The sequence below is a fragment of the Catharus ustulatus genome, chromosome Z (assembly GCF_009819885.2).
Source record: "Catharus ustulatus isolate bCatUst1 chromosome Z, bCatUst1.pri.v2, whole genome shotgun sequence".
Lineage (NCBI taxonomy): Eukaryota > Metazoa > Chordata > Aves > Passeriformes > Turdidae > Catharus > Catharus ustulatus.
Window position 1 is genome coordinate 20,883,634 of NC_046262.2, and position 22,385 is coordinate 20,906,018.

At 41.1% G+C, this 22,385-nt stretch overlaps 1 protein-coding gene across 1 annotated transcript in view; it reads left to right on the plus strand.

Moving 5' to 3' along the window:
• The first annotated feature begins 1,947 nt into the window (after window positions 1-1,947).
• Window positions 1,948-22,385, plus strand: part of LOC117010635 (regulator of G protein signaling 7 binding protein) — a 37,918-nt gene continuing 17,480 nt past the window's right edge. The window contains exons 1-2 of the mRNA XM_033085376.1: window positions 1,948-2,552; window positions 5,272-5,438. Coding sequence (XP_032941267.1) covers window positions 2,394-2,552; window positions 5,272-5,438 — 326 coding nt within the window. The 5' untranslated portion in view covers window positions 1,948-2,393. The remainder of the gene's footprint in view (window positions 2,553-5,271; window positions 5,439-22,385) is intronic.

A 22,385-nucleotide genomic window follows, 5' to 3' on the forward strand; every position in this document is an offset into this window, starting at 1 on the left:
TCACTTCGGGGGTCCGAGCTGCCGGCCCCCGTCTCATGCACACACCACTCGCTCGCCTCCTATTCCCGCCACCGGCTATACTTACCCCGGCGCTCCTCTGGTCCGTCGACCCGCGCTGATCTCCTGGTCCTCGTAGCCAGCTGTCCCTCGAGGTCCGGTGGGGCGGGTGGCCGGTCCGTCCCTGGTCCTCTTCGGGCGTGGCTATCCCGGACGAGCCCCCAAAATGAAGTGAATGGGCCAGGAGACCAGCTCCTTTGAAAAGGCCTTTATTGGTGAGATCAGCTCGGGGGGGGTCCGCGGGGATGCGCACGCCGCCGCTGCTCCCGATGACGGCCCGGAGGAGGAGGAGTGCAGCTGTGTCCTCGCAGGCAGAGCTGGGTCTTCTGTCCTCGTCGGGAATCCCTGGGAAGACCAAGTCTGCTCGTGGTCCAGGGGTGTCATGCTGGTGGGGCACTTCTTACATCATGGTGGTAAATCCGAGCAGCTCGGGATGGTCCACATCACTTTTCCAGCCTGGGGACACTGGTTTTAGCTCCAGCTGTCATTTGGGCTCGTTGTCCTAAGGGGCGTTAAGTCTGGAAAATGTCCCTGTGTCCCCCTGCACTCCCCGCATTTGCATGTGGGTCCATGATGTCACCCTCCTCCAGGCGCCATTTTCAGGGAAGCAGCAGCAGCAGCACTCGACGGAGGGAAAAGGAAACACAGAGGTGAGACAGAGTGGGGGCTAAGGCAAAATGGGGGGGGCCAACAATTTAACGTTTAACAACTAACATTAGTTTTAACAACCAGAACAGGGAAAAGCTTAACATGAGAAGCTAAAAACTTATGAACTTGTTCATAACAGTGGCCTGAATAAATACAGTTATACCAGAAGCGAGCTAAACAGTCATAGCTCCCTGGGTACAGAGAGGAACAGGACCAGCAGAACCTGAAGCTGGCTCAGGCCATAGCTCGTGCTGGGGCCGTGCAGTCCTTAAGAGCCCCCAGGGAGGGGAGCTACAGACACAGAATGGAGGGGTGGTGCCCACGGCCTGGGAACACGGTGAGCATCAGTCTGGTGAACTGCAACTGCACAGAGGAGTGTGCACCACTCAATTAGTATTCCTACAATTAACAAATACAATCTTGCATTGCACACACCAAACATTTTGTTAGAACCCCAAAATATGAACTTTTTTAGAGACAGAAAGTAAGTCATAGTATCATAGAATATACTGAGTTGGAAGGGATCTGTCAGTACCACTGAATCTGCTCTTGGCCCTGTGCAGGACATCCCAAGAATCCCATGAATGTCCAAACATTCTTGAACTCTGTCAGGCTTGGTGCTGACACTTCCCTGGCAAGCCTGTTCCAGTGCTCAGCACCTTCTGGGTTAAAAATTGTCTGATATGTAACTAAAACCTCCTTTGATTCAGACTGATGCTATTTCCTCAAGTCCTGGTATTGGTTGTGAGATAGATGGGATTGGCACCTGTCCCTTTGCTTTGCCTCTCAAGGATGTTGAAGACCACAATGAGGTCTCTCTTCAGGCTCTTCTTCTCCAGGCTGAACAAACCAGTGACTTCAGCTGCTACTCATAAGGCTTCCCGCGCAGATCCTCCACCATCCTCGTGTCTCTCGTTGGGACGCTCTCTAACATTTGACTAAATTTGCTAAAACTTGAGCAGCGAACCAAGTGCTTTTTTTTAAAAATACAAGCGATGCCTTATCACGCCTCTTGAAGACGGGTATCAACTTCGGCGAACGCGGGGCGGGCGGTGCCCTACGGTCCCGGGGCGCGCGGGGGCGGCTCCCAGCAGGGCTCGGCTGTCCGGGCTCGGCCCAGCCGGGCTCGGCGCGGCGCGGCGCCGAGCCGGCCCCCTCACGGCGCGGGCGGGCTCGGGGCTCGGGGCGCGGCGGGCGCGGCGCTCCCGCCCCGCGGGGGCGGTGCTGTGACGGCGCCAGCCCCTCCGGATCTTCAGCACCGCCCCCGGCGGGCGCCCGGCTACACGCGGCGGGTCGGGCTTCCCCGCCGGGAGCTGCATGGGAGTGCTTCTCCACCGGCTACGGTCGCGCTCCCCCCGCTTGCCGCCTGCCTGAAGGAGGACGGCGGAGCATGCCACCGGCGGGGCGGTTCCGCGGGGACTGACATGCTGCTGAAGGAGGGCAGGCGCCAGCCCCTCCGCCTCTCCCCGCGGTAGCGGAGGCGATGCTGCAGGGCGCTCCCCCGGCTCTCCTGCAGGCGCCAGGCTATCGCCCACAGTAGCCGCGCTCGCTACCGTGAGCGGCGCGGCTCCGGCCCGGCCGAGGCGACGAGCGGCGCGGGCCTGCACCCGTGCCCGGGGCGGCGGCGGCGGCGGCGGGGAAGGCGCTGCCCGCGCCCGCGGGCGGCTCCGCGCGGCGGATGCGTGTGCATGAGCGCTGCACCGAGCGGGCGCAGGAAGCGCCCCCGCTCCGCCGCCTCCATCTTCCAGGGCAGCAGGACCTCTCCGCACGGCCGCGACAGCGAACGGCGGGGCAGCGGCTCCGATAGCGCCTACCAGATCCAGAGAACCCTGGACGACTGTAAGATGGTGGGTACCCCGGGCGGGCTTGCCGTAGGTTTTTTTATCTTTCCCGAGCTCTGCCGGCGCAGGCAGCGGTGCCGCTCCTCGCGCCACCTTGGTTATTCCCATCACGCGCAGTTGCACTGTTTGTTATCCCGCAGTCCCCGCCGGGGTGCTGCCCTGCACCCCAACTCGCCGCGGTTCCAAAGCGGGAAGACGAGAGCTGCAGGGAGCCCGCTGCGGGACAGGGAGCGGAGCCGGGCGCCTGGACAGTCCTGCGGGAGCAGGAGTCCTCGCCCCGGTGCACACACCTTAAAGCAGCTGGAGTTGATTATTGGTAGATCCGTCCAAGTCCATACCCAGACTTGGGCTCGCTGAAGCCTAAATTGGTAAATAGTTTCCTCCAGTGAATCACTGTACTCTCTACTTGCTGTCTTATACAGCAACCACATGCTTGCCCTAATATCCTTCTAAATCAGGGCACAGAGACGCCCTGAAATTCTCTCCGTGGTATATATGATACCTGTTACCAGTTTTCCCAGAGTAGCTGATTGCAGTTGTGAAACACCTGCGTCTGTGTTGCTTATGGATTGTCGCTATCTGTTGTGAGATGTTTTTCCCCAGTCATGTTCAAAATGCTTGCATCCTGACACTTTCCTCCAAATCAGCACCATATGCCCCCTTTCAGGCTCCCTGAGCTACAGTCAGCCTGACACCGGGCCCCGAAATTGTCTCTCTAGCTAGAGACAAACGTAGAAAAAACAATGAAGTCACTGCTATTTTTTCTCGACAAATCCATACCTGGCTAAAGCTCTGTCCAGCGCTTTGAAAATAGAGCTGCTACTTCTATTCTGTTGGATTCTGGCTTTTTTGGGGGTTTTTTTGGTTTTTTTTTTCTTTTTTTTTTTTTTTTCCTTTGTGCTGGCAGATTATCCACTCTGATGCTTCAAGATTGGGAGCAATTCCCAGTGCATGGAGGAACAAAAGCTGCCACAGCAGCTCTATAAATATACCCAACAAGTGGATTTTACTGGATTCTGCCTTTTTTTCTCATTCCCAATAGCATAATGTGGCTAGTTACAGAGAATTTTTTAGAATTAACTGATTAGAAATAAAATACGTTTTATAGGTGGGTTATCAAATTGCGGTAGGATTCAGGAGGTGAAATCAGTATGGTTCGTTTCTTGTTTTCTGTCTCAATTCAGCAACATATGTGTGGTTTTGTTTTCCTGGGCAATGCTAAGGTGGCTGAATGAGTCTGTTTAAACAAGGGATGTCTGGTGAGAACTGGCAAAATGCATCTGGTGCAACCAGTTACCAGTTGCAGGATGCAACACTTTTCCTAATGCAGAATAATCACACTATGACACAACATAGTACTTTTTTTTCCCCTCTCCATTGCCTTCATGCATTCTCTTAAGCTACAGAATGGTAAGAGTTGAAGACTTGTTCAGCAAGTATTGTGCCTAGGGCTTTGTTGGTGTGTGGTTTTGGGTTTGTTTGGGATCTGGGTGTGGGAGGGTGCAGATGTACTGAAATGCACTTGGTTTGACTTGCTGCTCCTGAAGCAGAGAAGCCTCTTAGCTATTCTTAAAATGAAATTCAAGAAAGCATGGCCAAAACTATTTTTGATACCAGTTCTCAGCTACATAGTTAATTGCAGTGGGATGTATGAAGGGTATGAATGTAATATGGCAGAAGCAACTCATTTATTTCCTGAGCATGAGAATTTGAGGGCTTGACTTTAAAAATTGGTAGTTCTGATAGACTCCAGGTTCTTAGCATGTTTTTATGTTGGGGTGTGTTGAACATCTGGTGGTGATGATGACTGCAGAATTATGAGCAATTACTCTTGTCTGTTTTTATGTAGTTTGGAAATTGAGGTCAAAACACCGATAAATAAATATTCTGTTCTATTACTCCAGTCCTTCCACCCCCGCCGCCATGTGGAGCAAATGGTCTTATGTGCATTCTTTCAGAAGACAGCAAATGCTTAATTTCCTTAAAATAGAATTCTGTGTACATGATCAGTGGAACTAAACAACAATGATCTTTCCATTTATCTGAAATTACCCATTTATCCAATAACATCTGTATATATTTTCTGGATATTGGATTTCTGTACAGGATGTAGTGTTTATTTACTCATTTGTTTCTTTTTCCCACATGTACTTTATAAAAAGTCCTTTCTGGAATTTTAACAGGAAAGTACCTGTCTGGTACGTCTTCTCAGTTAGTAACAGCAGATGAGTTTTAAGTTGGAAATTTGGGTTGTGGGAAAGTGACAGAACAGAAATCATTACAAAATAAATTAGCAAAATTGCCAATTTAAAAGCAAATGCTACATTCCAGTCCCCGAATGTGCTCTTAATCAGGAAGCAGGAGGAGCAAAGACAATTATTTCTGGAGGTATTTTCCCCTTTCAGGATAGCAAAAAATAACCTCTTGCTACTAGTAAAACAGATTTTTTTTGTCTGATTAATATTTAATACTAATAACTCAAACACATTCAGATACTAAAAGCAGAAACACTACTTTCCTACAGATGAACATTTATAGCTCACAAAAGAAGCAGCTGCCATGGAGGCTCTAGTCATTTACTGAATCGTGTGCTCTTGATCCTGTGTGCTGTGAAATTGTGAGCAGCAGGAAAAAGCCCTATATTGGGAATGTTTTTTAAAAATTGGATTGTTTTTCCTTATGTAGTTAAAAATTCTCATGTATGTAAATCGTTTTTGTTTTTCAGCTTGTCCAGGAGTTCAATACCCAGGTGGCTCTCTATCGGGAGCTAGTCATTTCTATTGGGGATGTCTCTGTCACCTGTCCTTCTCTACATGCGGAATTGCACAAAACTCGAACCCGGGGATGTGAGATGGCCTATCAGGCTCATCAAAAACTAGCAGCAATTTCGGGGTAGGAGGCAACTCATGTTTAATTAAAGCCGTATTCATGTGTAAATCTGTGTTAAATACTACAAAATGGAATCTTTCAGGAAAAGCATTCACTTGTGTTTCTGTTTCAGGTGTAGAAGTGTATGACCACAAATTTTGGAGAATGTCCATATCCCTATGATAGTACAATTTTGGATTAAATCCTGGTCCCCTTACCAAGTCCCCTTATCCTTCTGATTTCACTGGATGCTTTTATGTAAGACAAATAGGATTTTACTGCATATCACTACAGATCAAGGGGGAAACACACCCTTCAAGGGTGAAATTGCAATAGCTTTCTGCCCAGTTTACTGAGTATACCTAGTTGAATAGTTAAGAGACAACTTGCTCAGCTCAACTAGAGACTCAACAAAATTATACCAAAATTAAGTGAAAATTGAGCAAGGGCAATACATATACTTGTCTGAGAACTTGTGTTTACCTTCTACATGTTTTTAAACCCTTGTTTGTGTTGAAATAAGAATGAAAACTTTGCCAGCATGTAATGTTTTAATTTATTCATTGGTATTACATTATGTTCATTCCTTTCCATGGTGACAGAATGTATTATCACATACTCGAGACTATGCCTCAGTGCAAGATCAACCAGCATACATAGCTGTTTCCTAAAAAATGTGAATTTGTGCTGCTAATTCCATCTGGGTTCTTCACAGTATGGTGACTGGGGCATTTGTATTTCTATATGTACCACTTGAGTCGTGTCTTTCTTATTACACTTTGTCAGAACTTTCTGTATCTGTCTTATCTACCACAAGCCGTTGTGCACCACTAGAAAAAAAAATCATCTTTTTTTTGTAGCTCTGCCTAATCTCCACTGAATTTCTTTAATCACTTTTATATATAAAAGAAATCTGTTATAGGCTTGATATATAAGGAGAGTCCAAACAAACAAACAAATCAGAAGAAGACATTGTTTGGATGTTTTACTATAATTGTCACCATTTTCAAGTAAGATGTTGTGCAAAGTCACTTGAGTTGGTTTTGTGACCTCTGATTTGTTCCTCAGACAAAATACATGCTTTTAAAATACTAAAGTTGGTGGGAACTTTAACAAAAAACAGCAATTAATAGATATAGTTCTTTTTAACCAGTACATTGAAAATGTGAAAACAAACAGTAGTGAAATTTATCTTGTGTGCTTTCAGACTCAGAAGAAAAACTAATGTAAACCAGAATGATACATTTGAATAGCTGAACCTGTTTTGTAACTTATAATTTTTTTTCCCCTGTAAAGAAAAAACATAATACATGCTCATTTAGAAACTACACAGGTTTTTTAAGCAATCATTTCGCAGCTGGAAATCTGTCATCTGTCCTGAAGGTTGTGCAGTTGCTGTGAGATTGACATTTGGCTAATCTAAAACTGTTTTAAATAACTCTGATAATACTGTGATATCCATAACAACTGGTAGGTGTTAGAAACTCTCTGGAAATTGTTTGTTTGGTTTGACAAACATTTTACAAGATGTGCTTCGTATCCCCACCCTCCTGTAGCTGAGGAAAGCCATATGAGACATTAACTTTTTTGATGTGTTTGTGAGGAAAGGTGGGAAATGAAGATAGAGCAAGAAAAGAAATAGAAGGAGAAGAGTAATAAATAGTCTTTAGTCTTTATTTCAGCAAAAAGACTGATGTAGTGTGTATGAAATAAGATCTGGAATAGCAATCTAATTGAATAGGAAGAAAAAGTATCAGGAAGAAAGATGTTTAGGGACAGGAATGCATTAAATTATCCTCAATATTAAATAGTCAGGAGGGTAGTGTGTTGCTCAGAAAGAACTGTTAGTCAGCATATGGGATAAAGGCTTATTTAGTTCACTGCTTTAGTTCAAAATACACAGCACTGCACTGGGTAACCTAGAAAGAATAATAGCAAGTAGCTGTTCATGTTACTAGACTGTAACATTTCATGAGGGAGCAGCATTCTATTAGTTAAGGCTGTTAGTAATGTTCAGTTAGTCTCTAAGTGATCTACCTGAGGTGTTGCAGGACACTCTTCCTTTTGAGAAGTTGATGTCACTATCTAAGAGAATACCAAATTAGTTTGTCTTGTTGATACTGTGTTTTCCTTGGAAAATTAGCAGACACCTTAATGTTATGCTGTCCCTTTTTGAATATATTGGGATTTCACAGAATCATGGAATTGTTAGGGTTAGAAGGACCTCTGGTGATCATCTGGAGACCACCTAGTCCAACCTAGTCCAACTCCTGTTGGCACTAGTGCATTTGAGACTCTTAAATACACACCTGACTTGGACAATTAGAACAGGCATCTTTTTACTTTCCTAGTTCTCTTGTCCTACAAGACCAAGTAAGTTAACAAAGAGGAAAAATGCAAAGACTTGGAAGGAAGGAAACAAGAAACAAATCCTTTAATGCTGGAGAAGGGATCTCTGGGAAGAAAACTGGAGATTGTGGGAGTGAAAAGAAATGTTGAGGTGGAGATGATGCATGAGAACAGGATAGAAGGACAAAAACTGCATTGGTCATGGGCATATCAGTTCTGGAATATTAAGCAGACATCAGAGTAGGACAGTGATGTAATGTGAACAAGAAGAGAAAGCTTCAAGTGTAGCTGTAAAAAAAGGATACACTGATATGCCAACAAAAGCAGGTTCAAGCTATAGAAATGGAAGAAGTAAAAGTCACACTTACAGTAAATTCACGAATACAAGCCGCACTGAGTATAAGCCGCATCTGTGGGTGTTGGCAAATATTTCCTTCTTTGTCCGTAAATAAGCCACACCCGAGTATAAGCCGGCCTGTCGTTCGCAGCGAGGACCCGCGTGCAACAAAGTTGCCAAATAGTAACAGAACCATGGCAGGGCGGGGTTTACTGGCTCAACTCGGGCTGTGCAGGCTCAGCCCGCTCGGGGCTGCCGACGGGGCCGGGTAGCCCAGCCCGGCGCTGCAGCTCAGCGGGGCCGCTTGGGGCCGGCCGCCGCTGCCACTGGGCTCGGTCACCACAGCCCGGCGCTGCCCCGTGATGGCAGGCAGCGACGGAGCCCCCCCGCTCCCGCGGCGGTGGGTGGGGACGGAGCACCCCACCTCCTCCCAGAGCCGCGGCAATGGCGGCGCGGGGCCCCCGCCTCCTCCCTGAACCGCGGCCATGGCGGCACGGGGCCCCCCCGTCTCTCCCCCGGGCTGCGGCAGAGCAGGGAAGGAAAGAGCTCTCCCTCCTCTCTCCCCACCCCCCATGCTGCCTGCAGGGAGCCAGGCTCCACCCGCGGCGCAACAGAGTAACAATTTGTAACGATCGCGAAATGCCGGCTTTGCAGCTGCTCGGGTCAGCACTCTGGCTGGCGCTTCTGAGGTTGTAAATGTCAGAAAATTATTCACATATTGGCCGCTCCTGAGTATTAGCCGCATTTCCGATTTGGGAGAAAAATCTTAGTCAAAATGGTGCGGCTTGTATTCATGAAATTACTGTATGTTTTAAAAACTGAGAGAAAGAAATACAAAGGAGATATAAAAAAAGATGAGGTAGCAAGGAAACATAAAACCTTATAAAGTCCGTACTGGATTAGACCATATCAGCCCATCTAGCTCAAACCTGAGAGCTGCTGGCAGAAGAGATTTCATAAAATAATAAGCAAAGATACAAAAACCAGGTTGTGCGTAGAACAATGCCGTCTCTCACATAGTTGCGGCTACCCAGCACTCAGTAAGCAAAGACTGCATCTGAACAATCTGTGTCTGGCAAATGCTATTTCCCTAATTATTAAGATCTTTTATTCAGAAAGTGCTGAGATTGAATAAGTGATGTATATATACACATACACAGTGATGTATTAAAATTATTTACAAAAAAATATTACTTAAAAAGGAAACTTCAAAGTATGTCTCCAACTTGAAAGGGCCTCTTAGATATTAATATTACATCCTCTTCTTTACTTTCTCTGGTATCTTTTTTTTACAGAAGTTGTGAGATTTTAGCAAAGGAAAACAAAGATTAGAAATAAAAATAATTTTAATTGAAATATCGTAATTCTAGTTAATGCTCTTTTAGGGATGCAAATCAAAGTAAACCTTTGTTTAAACCAGTGTTAAAAAAACTGTTGGTTTTCTCAGGACTTCAGGTCAATTCCTGCTCTCGTACTAAAAGTTGTTAATGATTTTTAATGAGCTGTCTTCTGAAGAAGGTGTGTAAGGTTTGGTCCTTTCATCACATTTTCTGCTGTATAATGTAGCAGAAATTAAAATCTCAAAGTATTTACTTTGTTCATCCTTGTAGTATTAGTTGTCATGATCAAAACAGAAGAAAGTACAGCAACAAGAAAATGAGTCAGCAAGAAAAAGAAAGGAAAAATATTTGTAACAGTAAGAAGATGGGGAAAAAGATGCAGATCTCTATTATGGAAGGGAGTCTGCTTTATGGAATGATAGAGTGGTGGTCTGTTAGAATTCATCAAACAGGGAACTGGTTTTATACGTGGAGTCCACTAAGTCTGGGATGTCAACAGAGAGATAACTCAGAACTGTATTTTAAGATACGTGTCTGCACAACTGTGCACACACTTTTGTAAATGTCCTTACATATTCTCAAGCACTTGATCGGCTTACATAATGTGTGCACTTGGCACACTGAGACCAGAACTGGCAGTGTCTCTGTGACAGTCTGATATATATGTTGGCAGCAGCTTTTTTTGCATGAAACAAAACTGTGTGAGGAGCTCAGGGGTGCATGGCAATGTACATCTGTGTGAGCATAGTTCTCAAAGTGATTTTTCTCTGTTTTTCTGACTAGTATTGCAAAGTCCAAAATCTAAGGAGAAGTAAATCTCTATATTAGTACATGCTGGGGCAGCAGCTTTGCAGAAGAGGACTTTGGAGATTCGGGTTGAACATGAGGCAGTGCTGTGCCCTTGTGCAAAGAGGGCGAGCAGCCTCCTATGCTGCTTGAGGGAATGCTGCCAGCAGATCAACGGAGCTCATCCTTCCTTTCTACTCAGGGCTGTTGAGGCCGTATCTGGAATACAGGGTCCAGCAGCGGGCTCCCTAGTAGAAAGGAGGAAGGGACATCCAGAGCAGACCTAGTCAACTACCTTAGCGATGGTTAGGCAGCATCCCACATACTAGCCAAGGCTGCTAGATCTGGGATTTTTTAGCTTGGAGAAGAGAAGGCTGAGAGGGAAATATTATATGTATGAAAAATGTCTGATGGAATAGTGTAAAGAAGACACAGTCAGACTATTCTCAGTGATATACAGTGATAGGACAGCAGGTAAAAATTGAAATACAAAGAAAAATTGATCTAAAAAAAAAAATTAACTCGTTTTTTAATGTGAGGTAGATAGAATATTAGAACAGGCATGCTAAGAGGTTCTGGAGTCTCCGTCCTTGGAGATACTCAGAATTCAGCTGGTCGTGGCTCTCAGTAACCCTCTGTAGCTGACACTGCTTTGAGCAGGAGGCTTGGACCTAATTAGATCTAGGTGTCCCTTTCAGCCTGCAACAAATTCATCGTAAGTCTCCTTGGGAAAATTCAAAGAAAATGTTTCCTTATTTGACACCCATGTGCATCTGCTACTTTTATAAAATAGTTGTTAATTTTAAGTTCCCCTAAGTTCATGAAAGGTAGAGAAAGTCAGCTAAAAATCACATCCTGATTGCAATCCTGTGCCCAAAAAGACTATTAAGTTTTTAATTGCATGTAATTTCTTCTTTTGTTTTCCTTTGCAGTCTACAGTAGGAATTCTCATGTTTTCAATAAGTACCAGATAGTAATTTCTCAGAGCTAATTAATATTAGATCATCTCTTAAGACTATTTTAAAATATTCTACTGACATCCAATTATGGCTAATTTTTTATTGAACTGTCTGAATTTTTTCCTGAATTACAACCCTACAAAATTATTGTTTGCTTTCTAACGCATACAAACAAAAAAGACTGCCTCAAAATATTTTACAAATTAAGTGAAGACTCCAGACCTATAAGTTAAAGAAAGCTGTATTAAGATAGGCATAACAGAAATAAATTTAACTGTTTAACTGCCGATGTTAAATAGAGCTCTGCTGGCAGTCAGTATTAGCTGAGCAAAAATGAAGCACAGCAACACTTAGCTCAACAGGGAAGAATTTTTGTAATCGTGATTAAAAACCAGCTTTATGCCAGCAGATAGAGCAACAAACCAGAGGTCTGCCTCAGCTAGATACCAATCGAGTGGCATTTATGGAGATCTCTGTCCTTCCTAGACGTCTTTGCAGTCACTGCCGTGGTACTACTCTCAGTGTATGTATCAGAGGTGGGGAGAGTGATAATGTTGATCATGGGGTTCTGAATCACAGGCACTGCTGGCTGTATCCAGCCTCTGTTGGAGTTGTTAGCATTGTTTCAACTGCCAGATGAAAGTTGTGAAACAAGGTAAGTGCTTCAGAGAGACTGCAGCACGATAACCAGAATGTGGCCTGATAAAAGTATAGTTAAATATCAAAAATAATGATATGATATATGATATGATATGTAAGAAAACAAGGAAAGCAGTCAATATTCACTGCAAGAATCAATACTGTTATACATGATAATAGCAGTAGCATAATGCCCTTTAAATCCATTCAAGGTGTTGTGATTTCTTGCTAAAATGTTGCAGATGTTTTAAACAGCAGCAGCTTAAAGTTCTGACATTAAAAATCCTGTCAACTAAAAAATACTGAGATCTTCCACTTCAGAAAACTCTTGAAAGTATAAAATGTAATTTTGCTCTCACAGGCTGTACTAAAAGCCTCAATAGGTTGTTTCAATGTGGCATGCTAGAACCCACAATTCTTCCAATCATTTAATAATACTTAGGAAATTGTCTTGATGATTTAACTTTTACTGTCCGAAATGAGTAAAATGGGGGAGAGCTTTGTCTCCCTCCAAAGAAGAGCTTTTCAGGATTACTGGGCATTCTTATCATGTGAAGACTCATTTTCCCTCAACTTTGACATTCAGCTTCTGTAAACATTTACTGGAATTTTCTTACATGCTTAACATTTTCTTGTAATTTTGAGTATATCAAATTCTAGAAGCAAATAATGACAGTGTTTATTCCACTTTGTTTGGCTGGCATATATTCACTGGTTTCTACATCCTGAAGTGATTGCAAACTTTAGTACCATGTAGACTACACCTGTTCCAGTGACTCAAATCCTATTTTGACTAATGGTAGTTGGTCAGCATGGGAATGGGAATGTTTCAATAAACAAGCTCAGATATGGATAGTTTAACATACCCCTTAAGGACCATGTAGTGAGGATAGTGCAGTAAGTATACCATCACTTGCTTCTTTCACAAGATGGTAAGATGCACATGTATTGTTCTGAATAGATTCCTTGTAAAAAAATTTCTCTGATTATACAATCCACATGCATCTAAAATGATGGAAAGGGAGAGCAAAAAGATAAAACTATTTACTGTAGAGCTGGGTTAAGGTAGGTTTGCTTATTAAGAATAAAATCTGTACTCAATTTAAGTAGTAAGTTGAAAATGAAATAGTTTCGATCAGGTATCTCAAATTCAGAAATCAAATAATGGAAGAAAAACAAGGTTATTTACTAAGGCTAGAATTCTCAAAATAGCTGACCTCTATAGGCTGACTTTTTCTTTGTCCCTCTGTCTTTGGAACTGCTTTAATAGGTGTTTGGGACTTGAAGATACAAGGTATTAATGTCCCCCTTTATAGATCTATCTTTCATAACTGGAGTCCAGATTTAGTAAAGGGAAAACAGACCTAAAAGTGATTTTATGCTCTTATTTTTCTATGTTCAGAACAGCAATTCTGAAAATTCTGGAAATTCTTCATTTGCAGTAACACAGCATTAAGTTAGTTTTGACAAAGTTGAAGAGCTTAATGATAAACTTCACCAGCAGTCAGAAGGACAACATTCTTGCTTGTCCAAGCTCTGACAGCATTGTTCTTAGAGGTGCTGGCTGAACATCCTCAGAGTCTGACAGACAGTGACAGCTTTGGGCTTCTCACGAAACACAGTGGCCCCTCCCACTTTCTTTCAGCCAAAGCTGAAGGTGAGTCAACTTAATTTCTAGACCGCTTGCACCTGTGTCCCAGAAAAGGGAAGGGAGAAAAGGGGAAAGTGAGTGCTAAAAGTAGAGCAGGCATCATCTTTGTCAGTCAGTAATTTGCCCCTTTGTTCCATTTGACCACTCCATTAGCACATTCACAGCCCTTTCTGTTGCTGTGCTGCCGCTGCTGAGACAGTCAAGTACTGCTGGGTAAGCCAGACAGTCTTACGCCTGCCACTTGCGTGAAGGGTCCTCCCGGTAGCAGGGAAACCGTGTTACAGTGCAGCAGCCAGGGATGCTGCCCTTGCTGAGGATTACCACAATAGCAGTATTTTCTCTGGGAGATGTAAAGCAGCATAGCTTTTCGTCTGTGACGTGACCTGAAGCTGTTAGGTAGTTGTAGGGAATTAGGGGGCACATTGCCATCATCTAACCCAGCAGAAAGAGTATTTTGCATGAGGAAGCAAAATGATGTCGAGGGTCTGCTCTGTACTTGGGCTTCAAGCAGTGCCATTGCAGATAAACATTGAAAAATCTTAGGGAACTTCTTTTGTGGTATTCTAATCCTTGTGGCCATTTTTCTTTCTATGTTTTAAGCAGATAAAACACATAAAGACACAGGGAAGCAGAGATTCAGAACTCAGGTAAAGGTTTACTAGTCCTCAGCGTTTTAAATCTTCAACGTGGCAAACTGTAAATTCAACTGCATAGTACCTTGGTCTAGGGAGAGTAGCCCGCAGGTTTAAGGTGGTTTACCTTCCATTTTAACATGCCCTCTGCATTCATCACTCCTATTGTGGGCTCCTGAAACCTGGAAAAACTAAGATATTACTGTAATTCAGCTCCTTCAGTGGAATGTTCTCTGCTGTGCATGAGAAGCATTCCACTACAGTTAAATTTTAGAAGGGTTGTTTCTCCAAGTCTAACTCATTAATAATGGAGTGTTCCTGTTATAGGTAAGACTATTTATCTGTAGCAATGATTGAAATAACCAACCTGTTTCATATTCCTATTCTGAGGTATAAAAGCCTTTACATGAGAAATTTAACTGAAGGAAAACAACATATATTTTCAAACAGATTTGGGGAAAGAATTACGTTAACAGGGCCTCTCTAGAAATGCTGCAGATTCAGAGTTGACCTTTTGCAAAATACTTGGTGTTTCTGCCAGGAATCTCTAACTTCATGCCCTTCTCATGCCCCGTTTTGTCCTCCTTTAAGAAGATCTACTGTCATTATTTGATGTAAAAAGCTTTTCACACCTTTACTTTGCAAGTGGTTTTCTCAGGGAGCAATCAGCCAGAGGATCCAGCAGTTAGGTACATTTGTAGAAACAGGATTTTGAAAAGCCCACAGAACTTAGCTGTGGACTCTGTTTTGACAGTTACTTTTACCTTTGCTTCACTCGAGATTTAATCATGACGTTTTCTGCTTTGTCATCCCTTTTCTTCAATGTTTCTGTTTCTTGCTTCCAAACAGTAATGAAATTAACATCTGATTTGCTACCGTGACATTAAATTTTTGGGAATTCCTCATGGCAGAGTCTTGAATGTACATACAACATGCCCACTGGAGTCTACTCATCTTTAGATCTGTGGCATTACTGTAATAAACGTGGCTGACAAAAAATACTTTTTTCAAACTCCTATCTTTTGGGAAAAGTCTGGAAAATCTCATTCAACTTCTGACTGATGTTACAGATGAATCACTTATTAAATAGGTACCAGTGCTTACTATCTCTGAAAAATACCTAGTAATTTTACAACATATTTGAGTCTTTCAAGGAAAAGTGTTGTTTTCAAATATTTGGGTTTTTATTATTGCTATAGTGCTTTCTAAATAATGCATGTGCATATTACATTTTTATAATCGTTTTCATAATTTATTTATTTTGACATTGATTTTTAAGTGTCAATTTATTGGAATTCCAAGCCCTAACATGTAGGAGCAACTCCTACAATTCATAGCAACTCCTGTTGCTATGTCGTGCAATGTCGTATCACATCGCAAGTGGAATCAGTTAATAAGCTCTTCTTGAGAAAAAACCTGAGTGTTGCTAACTTATGTCGGTAAATAGTGTTTCACAAGTGGATCTAGAGATAAATTTTAGAAGGTATTTAAAGATAGAAGTGCAGTTGATTGTGAGCCATTCATGTCATGCTTATTTCTATGCCCACAAAAATTAGGAGTACCAGAGAAGCCTGCATGGTTCAAAATTAACATTAGGCTGATCCAAAAAAGCTTTTCATTGCAGTATTTCTGAAAAAAAAAATGCACTTGATTCCTATTTTCACAGATGTAAATAACAGTTGCACTTGTGCTACTCTGTAACCAAGATGGCCAAGAGGAGTGCCTTTGTGTCCCCATTAGGCCCACTGCTTTGAGACTTGTTTCAATAGCGTATTTCAGTATTTTACTTCTGTACGTTTCTCATGAAACACAGCTAAAGCTAAGAATTTAGTGATGAGTTTTAAGTGCTTCTTTCCTCATCATTTTCCTAAATACTGTTTGATTAAGAAATCCCACGTGGCTGAAATTTTCTGTGATAGACACTTTGTTCTGTTTAGCTTGGTTATATTGTTCTCAGAAAATTACTTTTGATTCTCACTGAATCTTATAAAGCCAGACTATGTTGACAATAGCATATATATAATGTTCATATATCTTAAGAGAAGTGAAAAAATGAAGTTACACATTAGAAAGGCTTCAGCATGAGTTCTTTAGAATTCCACATATACTGGGATATTGCTTCTGATTTCTTGCCTCTTGTTTTTCAAGTTTTGGACTGAAGATTGCCAATTAATGGAAATGTTTTTACTAATGCTCAGTATTTCTCATTTTTCTGTAACACTGCTGTCTGATTAGAAAGGAACCATTTTGATTCTGTGCCCCTCACTGAAATCAGCCAATGGCGGTGCCATTGTGCAGGGCCATGCAATTAAGATCATGTCCTTCTCACGACCTATGTTTGATCATGCTCTTTCAAGTGCTGCACTTTCTCCATAGTCAACTAAGAAAAGACTTCACACTTACTGTGAGCTGCATGGCAGATGGAGGTATGCTCTAGTAAGAGGTCAAACAGTTGCTGCTCTTAGCAGAATCATCAGTACCTTGCCAGCCACGGGAGATACCAGTTCTGTCAGGCTTCCACTAGAAAAATTCCAACCAATTTCAACAAGGTGTACAAAATCTGTTGTAATTTTTCTAATTGTTTTATCATTCTGTTTCTGAACAACTAATGAAATATTTGAAGCCATTATCTGGGCATTTAGATCTCATCTTGACACAGCATTAAATGAAGCATTCCTTAATCAGAATCCTTCCAGTGTTACCAGTTAAATACTGTTTAAATCAGTGTTTTAAAATTTAACATATACTGAAGTATTGGCTGTTAGTGAATAGAATTTTCTCCTTGATGGGTATATTTATAGAGCTACGTTTACATTTTCCACATGTTTTTTGACTATCAGAGAAATACTATACTCAATTATTTGTATATTAACATAGAAGGTCTTATTTTCTCTTATATTCCATTTTTCATCTTGCTGTTCTTACCTTTCATAAGAATACTTTCGTCATGAACATTTCCTGGCAGCAGATCTGGCGTAAGAATTCAAATACTGGTATATTAAATTCTGTGTTGAAGTTGTTAAGAAACTGCTTTCCCATTTCAGAAGAAAATAAGTTTGCATTTATTGTGTGAGCAAAGAGAAGCTGACACTTCATATCTCTGTCTATCACGGCAAGACAGATCATTGCAAATGTACTGTTGGTAACCTTGGCAGCACAGCAAATGGCTGAGTGGCAAAATATTAAAAAGTGCCATGTTTATACAGCAACTTCCAATTATTTCCAACAGTTCTGGAGTTGTTATTGTGGTGAAACAGCACTATCCACCCATATGCATTCGCAAGCCCACCCATGGGAATAGTATGACGACTGCCACCACAGTACATAGGGTGAGGCTGTGGGCTGAGGAAGCAGTCCCTTCATGCAGGGTGAAGAACCCCAGTGCACCAAAGCTGTGGACATTCCAAACTCTGGGCATATAATTTACCTGCAAACCTACCCAAAGTAGTGTGTTTACAGCCTTTTGCTATTCATTTTGTATCATTCAAGACTCAGAAATGAGTAGTATGTCTGTGCAGCTGCTAATACACAAAACTGAATGCCTAAGGAAGACTTCATGGAGAAATTCTTGTTCCCCAAGCAGAAAAAAGGGGTTTTCAAAGATGGGACAAAGCAAAACTAACACCAGTTGACAAAGTCAAGTGTAGACCAAAACAGGATTTAAAAATCTGAAGTGAAAAAATTGCAAAGTTCTTTTTGCTAGAATACTGCTTCCTGAACATATTTTATCAACAGATGGTTTTGAAAATCTTTTTCTCCATATATGAATTTAAATTCAGGAAGCTAATCTATTTCTTTTTTCTTTCTATTTCCTTCTATTCTTTTTTTTCCTTCTTTTTTCTTTTTTTTGGCACATTTCATGTTTTCAGCTGTGATTTTTAACTACTCTTAGAGATTTGATCGGTGAAGTATCTGGTGGAGCTGTGCGAGATTCTTCTGATTTTATAACACCATTTCTTTTTCACTTGGAATACTTTTATATAGAGGCATTTGAACATTCTTCATTTTTAAAAAAGATAAAAAATACTCTGAGGTATAAGCATGACATGTTCAAGGCACTCCTCGAAACATTTGATACATAAAGGATCCCAAATACTACCTTATTTTGAGCAACCTAGTAATGGCTACTGGATGTGCTGTTTTCCTCCCAGTTTAGAATTTTAGCAATCACAGACCAATAGACAAAAAAAAGGGAGAAGATATTATGAAAACATACAGATTTTTCCTGTAATTGTTAATGCAGTATAGCTCTTACCCAAATCACAGTGAAACTTAAAGAATATCTTCCCTTCAGTTTAAATAGTTAAATAGGTGGTTAGTAATATTTTGAGGAAAAGCAAATACATTGTTCCTTGCCTCTTCTCGTTCTAACATATCTTCACAACCACTCTGGTTGTCTCATTTTGAAATATGGAAAACCAGAAATCTGAGTTAAAAACACATAACAGGTATCCAGATCACTCTAATGCTTTATGGAATGCCTTTGGGGAAAAAAATATATTGAAATTTATATTCAAATAAGGTATTAATGACAAAAATAAAATTGAAAAAGGAAGTGCCACAAATCTGAGGAATCATCTGGTTTAGTATCCTGTGAATGGTCAACAGCAGATGGCATCACTTGCCTGCAGCAGATTTCCTTCTAAATCCAGTATGTTTCTAGTTCATTGTGACCTAGATCCTAAGGCATCAAATACCTGAAGCATCTAACTCTCCTTCAGGCTCTCTGGAAAGTTTGACCCTATTTGTCTGCACAGATCATAACCAATTTCATAAACGACCTCACATCAGATACTAGTTTTCATAAAATTTCTCTAGAACTGTTAATCAAAGGAACTGAATGGGAGTGTAGGTAGGTATGAATCCATTTATGTTTTGCAGACTTTTGAAAGGTAGTGTTTATAAATCATTCCTTAACTAATAGTGAGCTATTAAGGAACATTTTAAAGAACACAGAGGCTTAACTAAAATCAAAGGGCTAATCCACAGGCAGCATGAATTTCAGCTGCCTGCAGGGAATTTTAAAGAGGCTGAGCTTGAGCCTGTTGGATGGCACAAACTTATCTGTGCTTTCTCTACATTTTTATCAAATTCATTTGAGAACAACTTGTTGATGCTGACAAGGCAGTGTTCTGAATAGAAATTTCTTTGATAAGCTTAAGAGTTATTGCATATATAGCTAATGTCACTGTTTCCTTCTTGGTTAGCACAGATCTTTTCTGGAAGGTCTGTGTCATAGTTTGGATTTATCTGTTCTTTGGTATCACATAATTTGAGGCTGTGAGATTTTTTTGTTCAGCTGAGGCTAAAGTTAACAAGGCTGACTTGAGGACTCACCCGAAGTTTTCTTTCATCTAACTGGACACCACCTTCTCAACAGGTCATCTGATAACCTGCAGAGAAAAAGGCCCTGCTCAGCTCATGTATGGTTAGTGCAGAAGTCACCTGGATTTCTCTCAAGTAGAAGCAAGGGACATACAACTGAAACTGTAGTGGGCTTAAGGTGTTGTCAAGCCCTGCATTTTCTATTTTTTTTAATCTTTTGAGAACTCAAAAGCATAATTTAAGATACACATGCAATTTCATTGGGAATTCTGAGTACTTAAAAATATCCTGCTGGGAATTTTAGGCTCAGCTAAAGTGGTGTCTTATTTTGAGACAACAGCCAAATTCCCACCCAGTTGCTTGCTCACTCCTCAGCAGAATATGGGGAGAAGACAGGAAGAACAGGAATGGAAAAGATTAGGTGTAAATAAAAACAGAGACATTGACTGTCTGTAGAGCAGGCTTGACTTGGGAAAGATTACCCTAATTTATTGGCAATAAAAATAAAAATAATTATTTCTTTAAGTAATGGGAAGAGAAAAGAAATCTCGAGCTAGTACCTTTTCTGCCTGCCTTCCATGCTCAGCTTCACCCCAGACTCCTCTACCTACCCCCACTCTCCTGAGTGGTGCAGGGGATTAGAATAGGGGGTTACAATCCATAACCAATATCCTTTGTTTCTCATTCCTCCTCAGCTGTCGTGTGGGCTTCTCCACAGGTAGCAGTCCTGTCAGGAAAATCTGCTCTAGCATAGGTTCTCCACAGGTGGCAGTTTCTTCAGGAACCTCCATCTGCTCTGGTGTGCTCTGCGGGCTGCAGGGAAGATCTGCTCTGACACAGAGAACCTCCTCCATTCTCTTACCCCGATATTCCCTGTCTTGTTTCTTACTCCCTTTTCCCCCTCTCTCCTTCTCCCTGTAGCTATTTTTGTCCTTTTTAAAAATAAATGTTTTGCTCAGCAGATAGATTCACCTGTGTCTTGCCAAGGATCACTTGCAGAGCTGCAGAACTGGCTGTGTTCAGCACAGGGAAGACCTTCACCCCACAAAGGGCACCTGTTGCTATCATCTCTACCAAAACCTTGCAACTGCATCCAACACACCTAGTATTGCCTAGAGTGGAGTGAGTTTTAATGAAATCTCTTGTTTCAGTACTGTTTTACTCATGTACAAGAAGATATACTGAGTGATTTACGACTGAGTTTGTTCTCTAGTGGAATAGTTTGGATAGTGCTCCTGTAATTTACCTATTGCCCATGCTTGAGTTAGTTCAACCATTAAAACTAACTTCCGAGAGAAGTCTAGAAAATTCTGGTCTGTGATTCTGAGTTTCAAAACTATGTTAAAAAAAAAAAAAAAAAAAAAGTTGTATGTATATAGTTCTAGTATGGAAATATCTAAAATGTTATCAAACTGGGAGTTAACCATTGTCTGCAATATGAGTCACTGCCTTATAGTTTTGTTCTGCTGGTTGTATCATGTACTCCATCTGCCTTATCTGAGTTAATGAAGATTTACAGTGTTCTAACAAAAAATAAACCTGATCACATGTCTTCTGTTATTGTGAGTGCTGTTGTAACTGCTTCAAAACAACAATCTGATTTAATAAGAAAAGCATAGCAGTCATTTATGGGTGTGCTAAAAAGAACAAGTCCTACTTTTTTCTTGGCTGGACTGGACTATGGAATACCAATTGTTTCACAGTACCGCATAAATGGATGGCAACAAACTAACACATAGCACTGAAGCTGACAGCAGTTTGTGTACATTTTTAAAAAAGTAACACCAGCAAAAGGGAGGAACACAAACAAGAACGTTTTCCCAGGAGCTGTTTAGAGGAAAACATCATTGGACGACTTTTCTACCTATATTCAAAATGAATTCACCAGTCTTTTGTTGCCTTCAAAGATGTATGGTTACATGATAAAGAAATAAACAATCTTTTTAAGATACAAAAGCAGAGGCAGGTTTAGTAGGCTATTGAACCTGAGCTGTAATCAGAGGGGCTTCTGGTACTTGGTATGTAACGGGATTAAGTGTATCTCTTCTGCAGTATTTGTCACACTTTTTATCCCACCAGAAACACCATATGTCTGAGGTAAGTTTTGTTTTTCATCTTTTTCATCCTTCTACTGCTTTATATTTCTAAACCAAGGTGTTTCATATACTACCTTAAAATACAATCTACTGGGTATAATTTGTGGACAGTGATTTTTCACAGTTCATCTAGTGAACTTACATTATTTTTCAAGGGAAGCACATCTGTGGAACGTAAGACAGAATTTCATGATTTAATTTTCACTTCTGGTTTGATAAATGTTATTTTCCTTTGGATTTTGAAGACAAAGGAGCTTCATTGTATTTCTAGATAGTTCTTTCAACTTATAATATTTTGGAACTCTTGGAGTTAACTCTTTGGAGTTAAGCATAGAATTTGTCAAAACAATGCTTTTACAAAAAGGTTTATCAAACCCTTCATAAAGCTTAGCTACTCTTTTAACCAGAGATAGCACATCTGTCTGTATTTTTTAATGTTGCTGATACTAAAAGTAAAATGCTGATCTGTTGTAAATATGTAACTAAAATTCTTAAGTTAAATTGAGAGACCGTAATAATTTTTCAGTTTTAGTAGTCTTATGTTTCACTTCACTTAAATTTCACTCATTTCAGTGCAAATGTGAATGCTGGGCACCTGTGGGAATTCAGGAAAATCTCAAAGTGTTTCTCAATTGTAAACAACATTTTGGCAGTACCGTAAAAGCATCTGTTAACTACTTTGGAGGGAAATTTTTTAAATTAATTTTTACTCTTTTCTTTTGCATTTAAGGAGAAGTATTTTAAGTTTGTTTTGTTTTGTTTTTGTTTTTTGTGGATTTTTTGGGGGGTTTGTTTGTTTGTATTTTAAAATAATTACTAAAATAATTACTCTCTTAATACTGGGTAGTATATGGTTT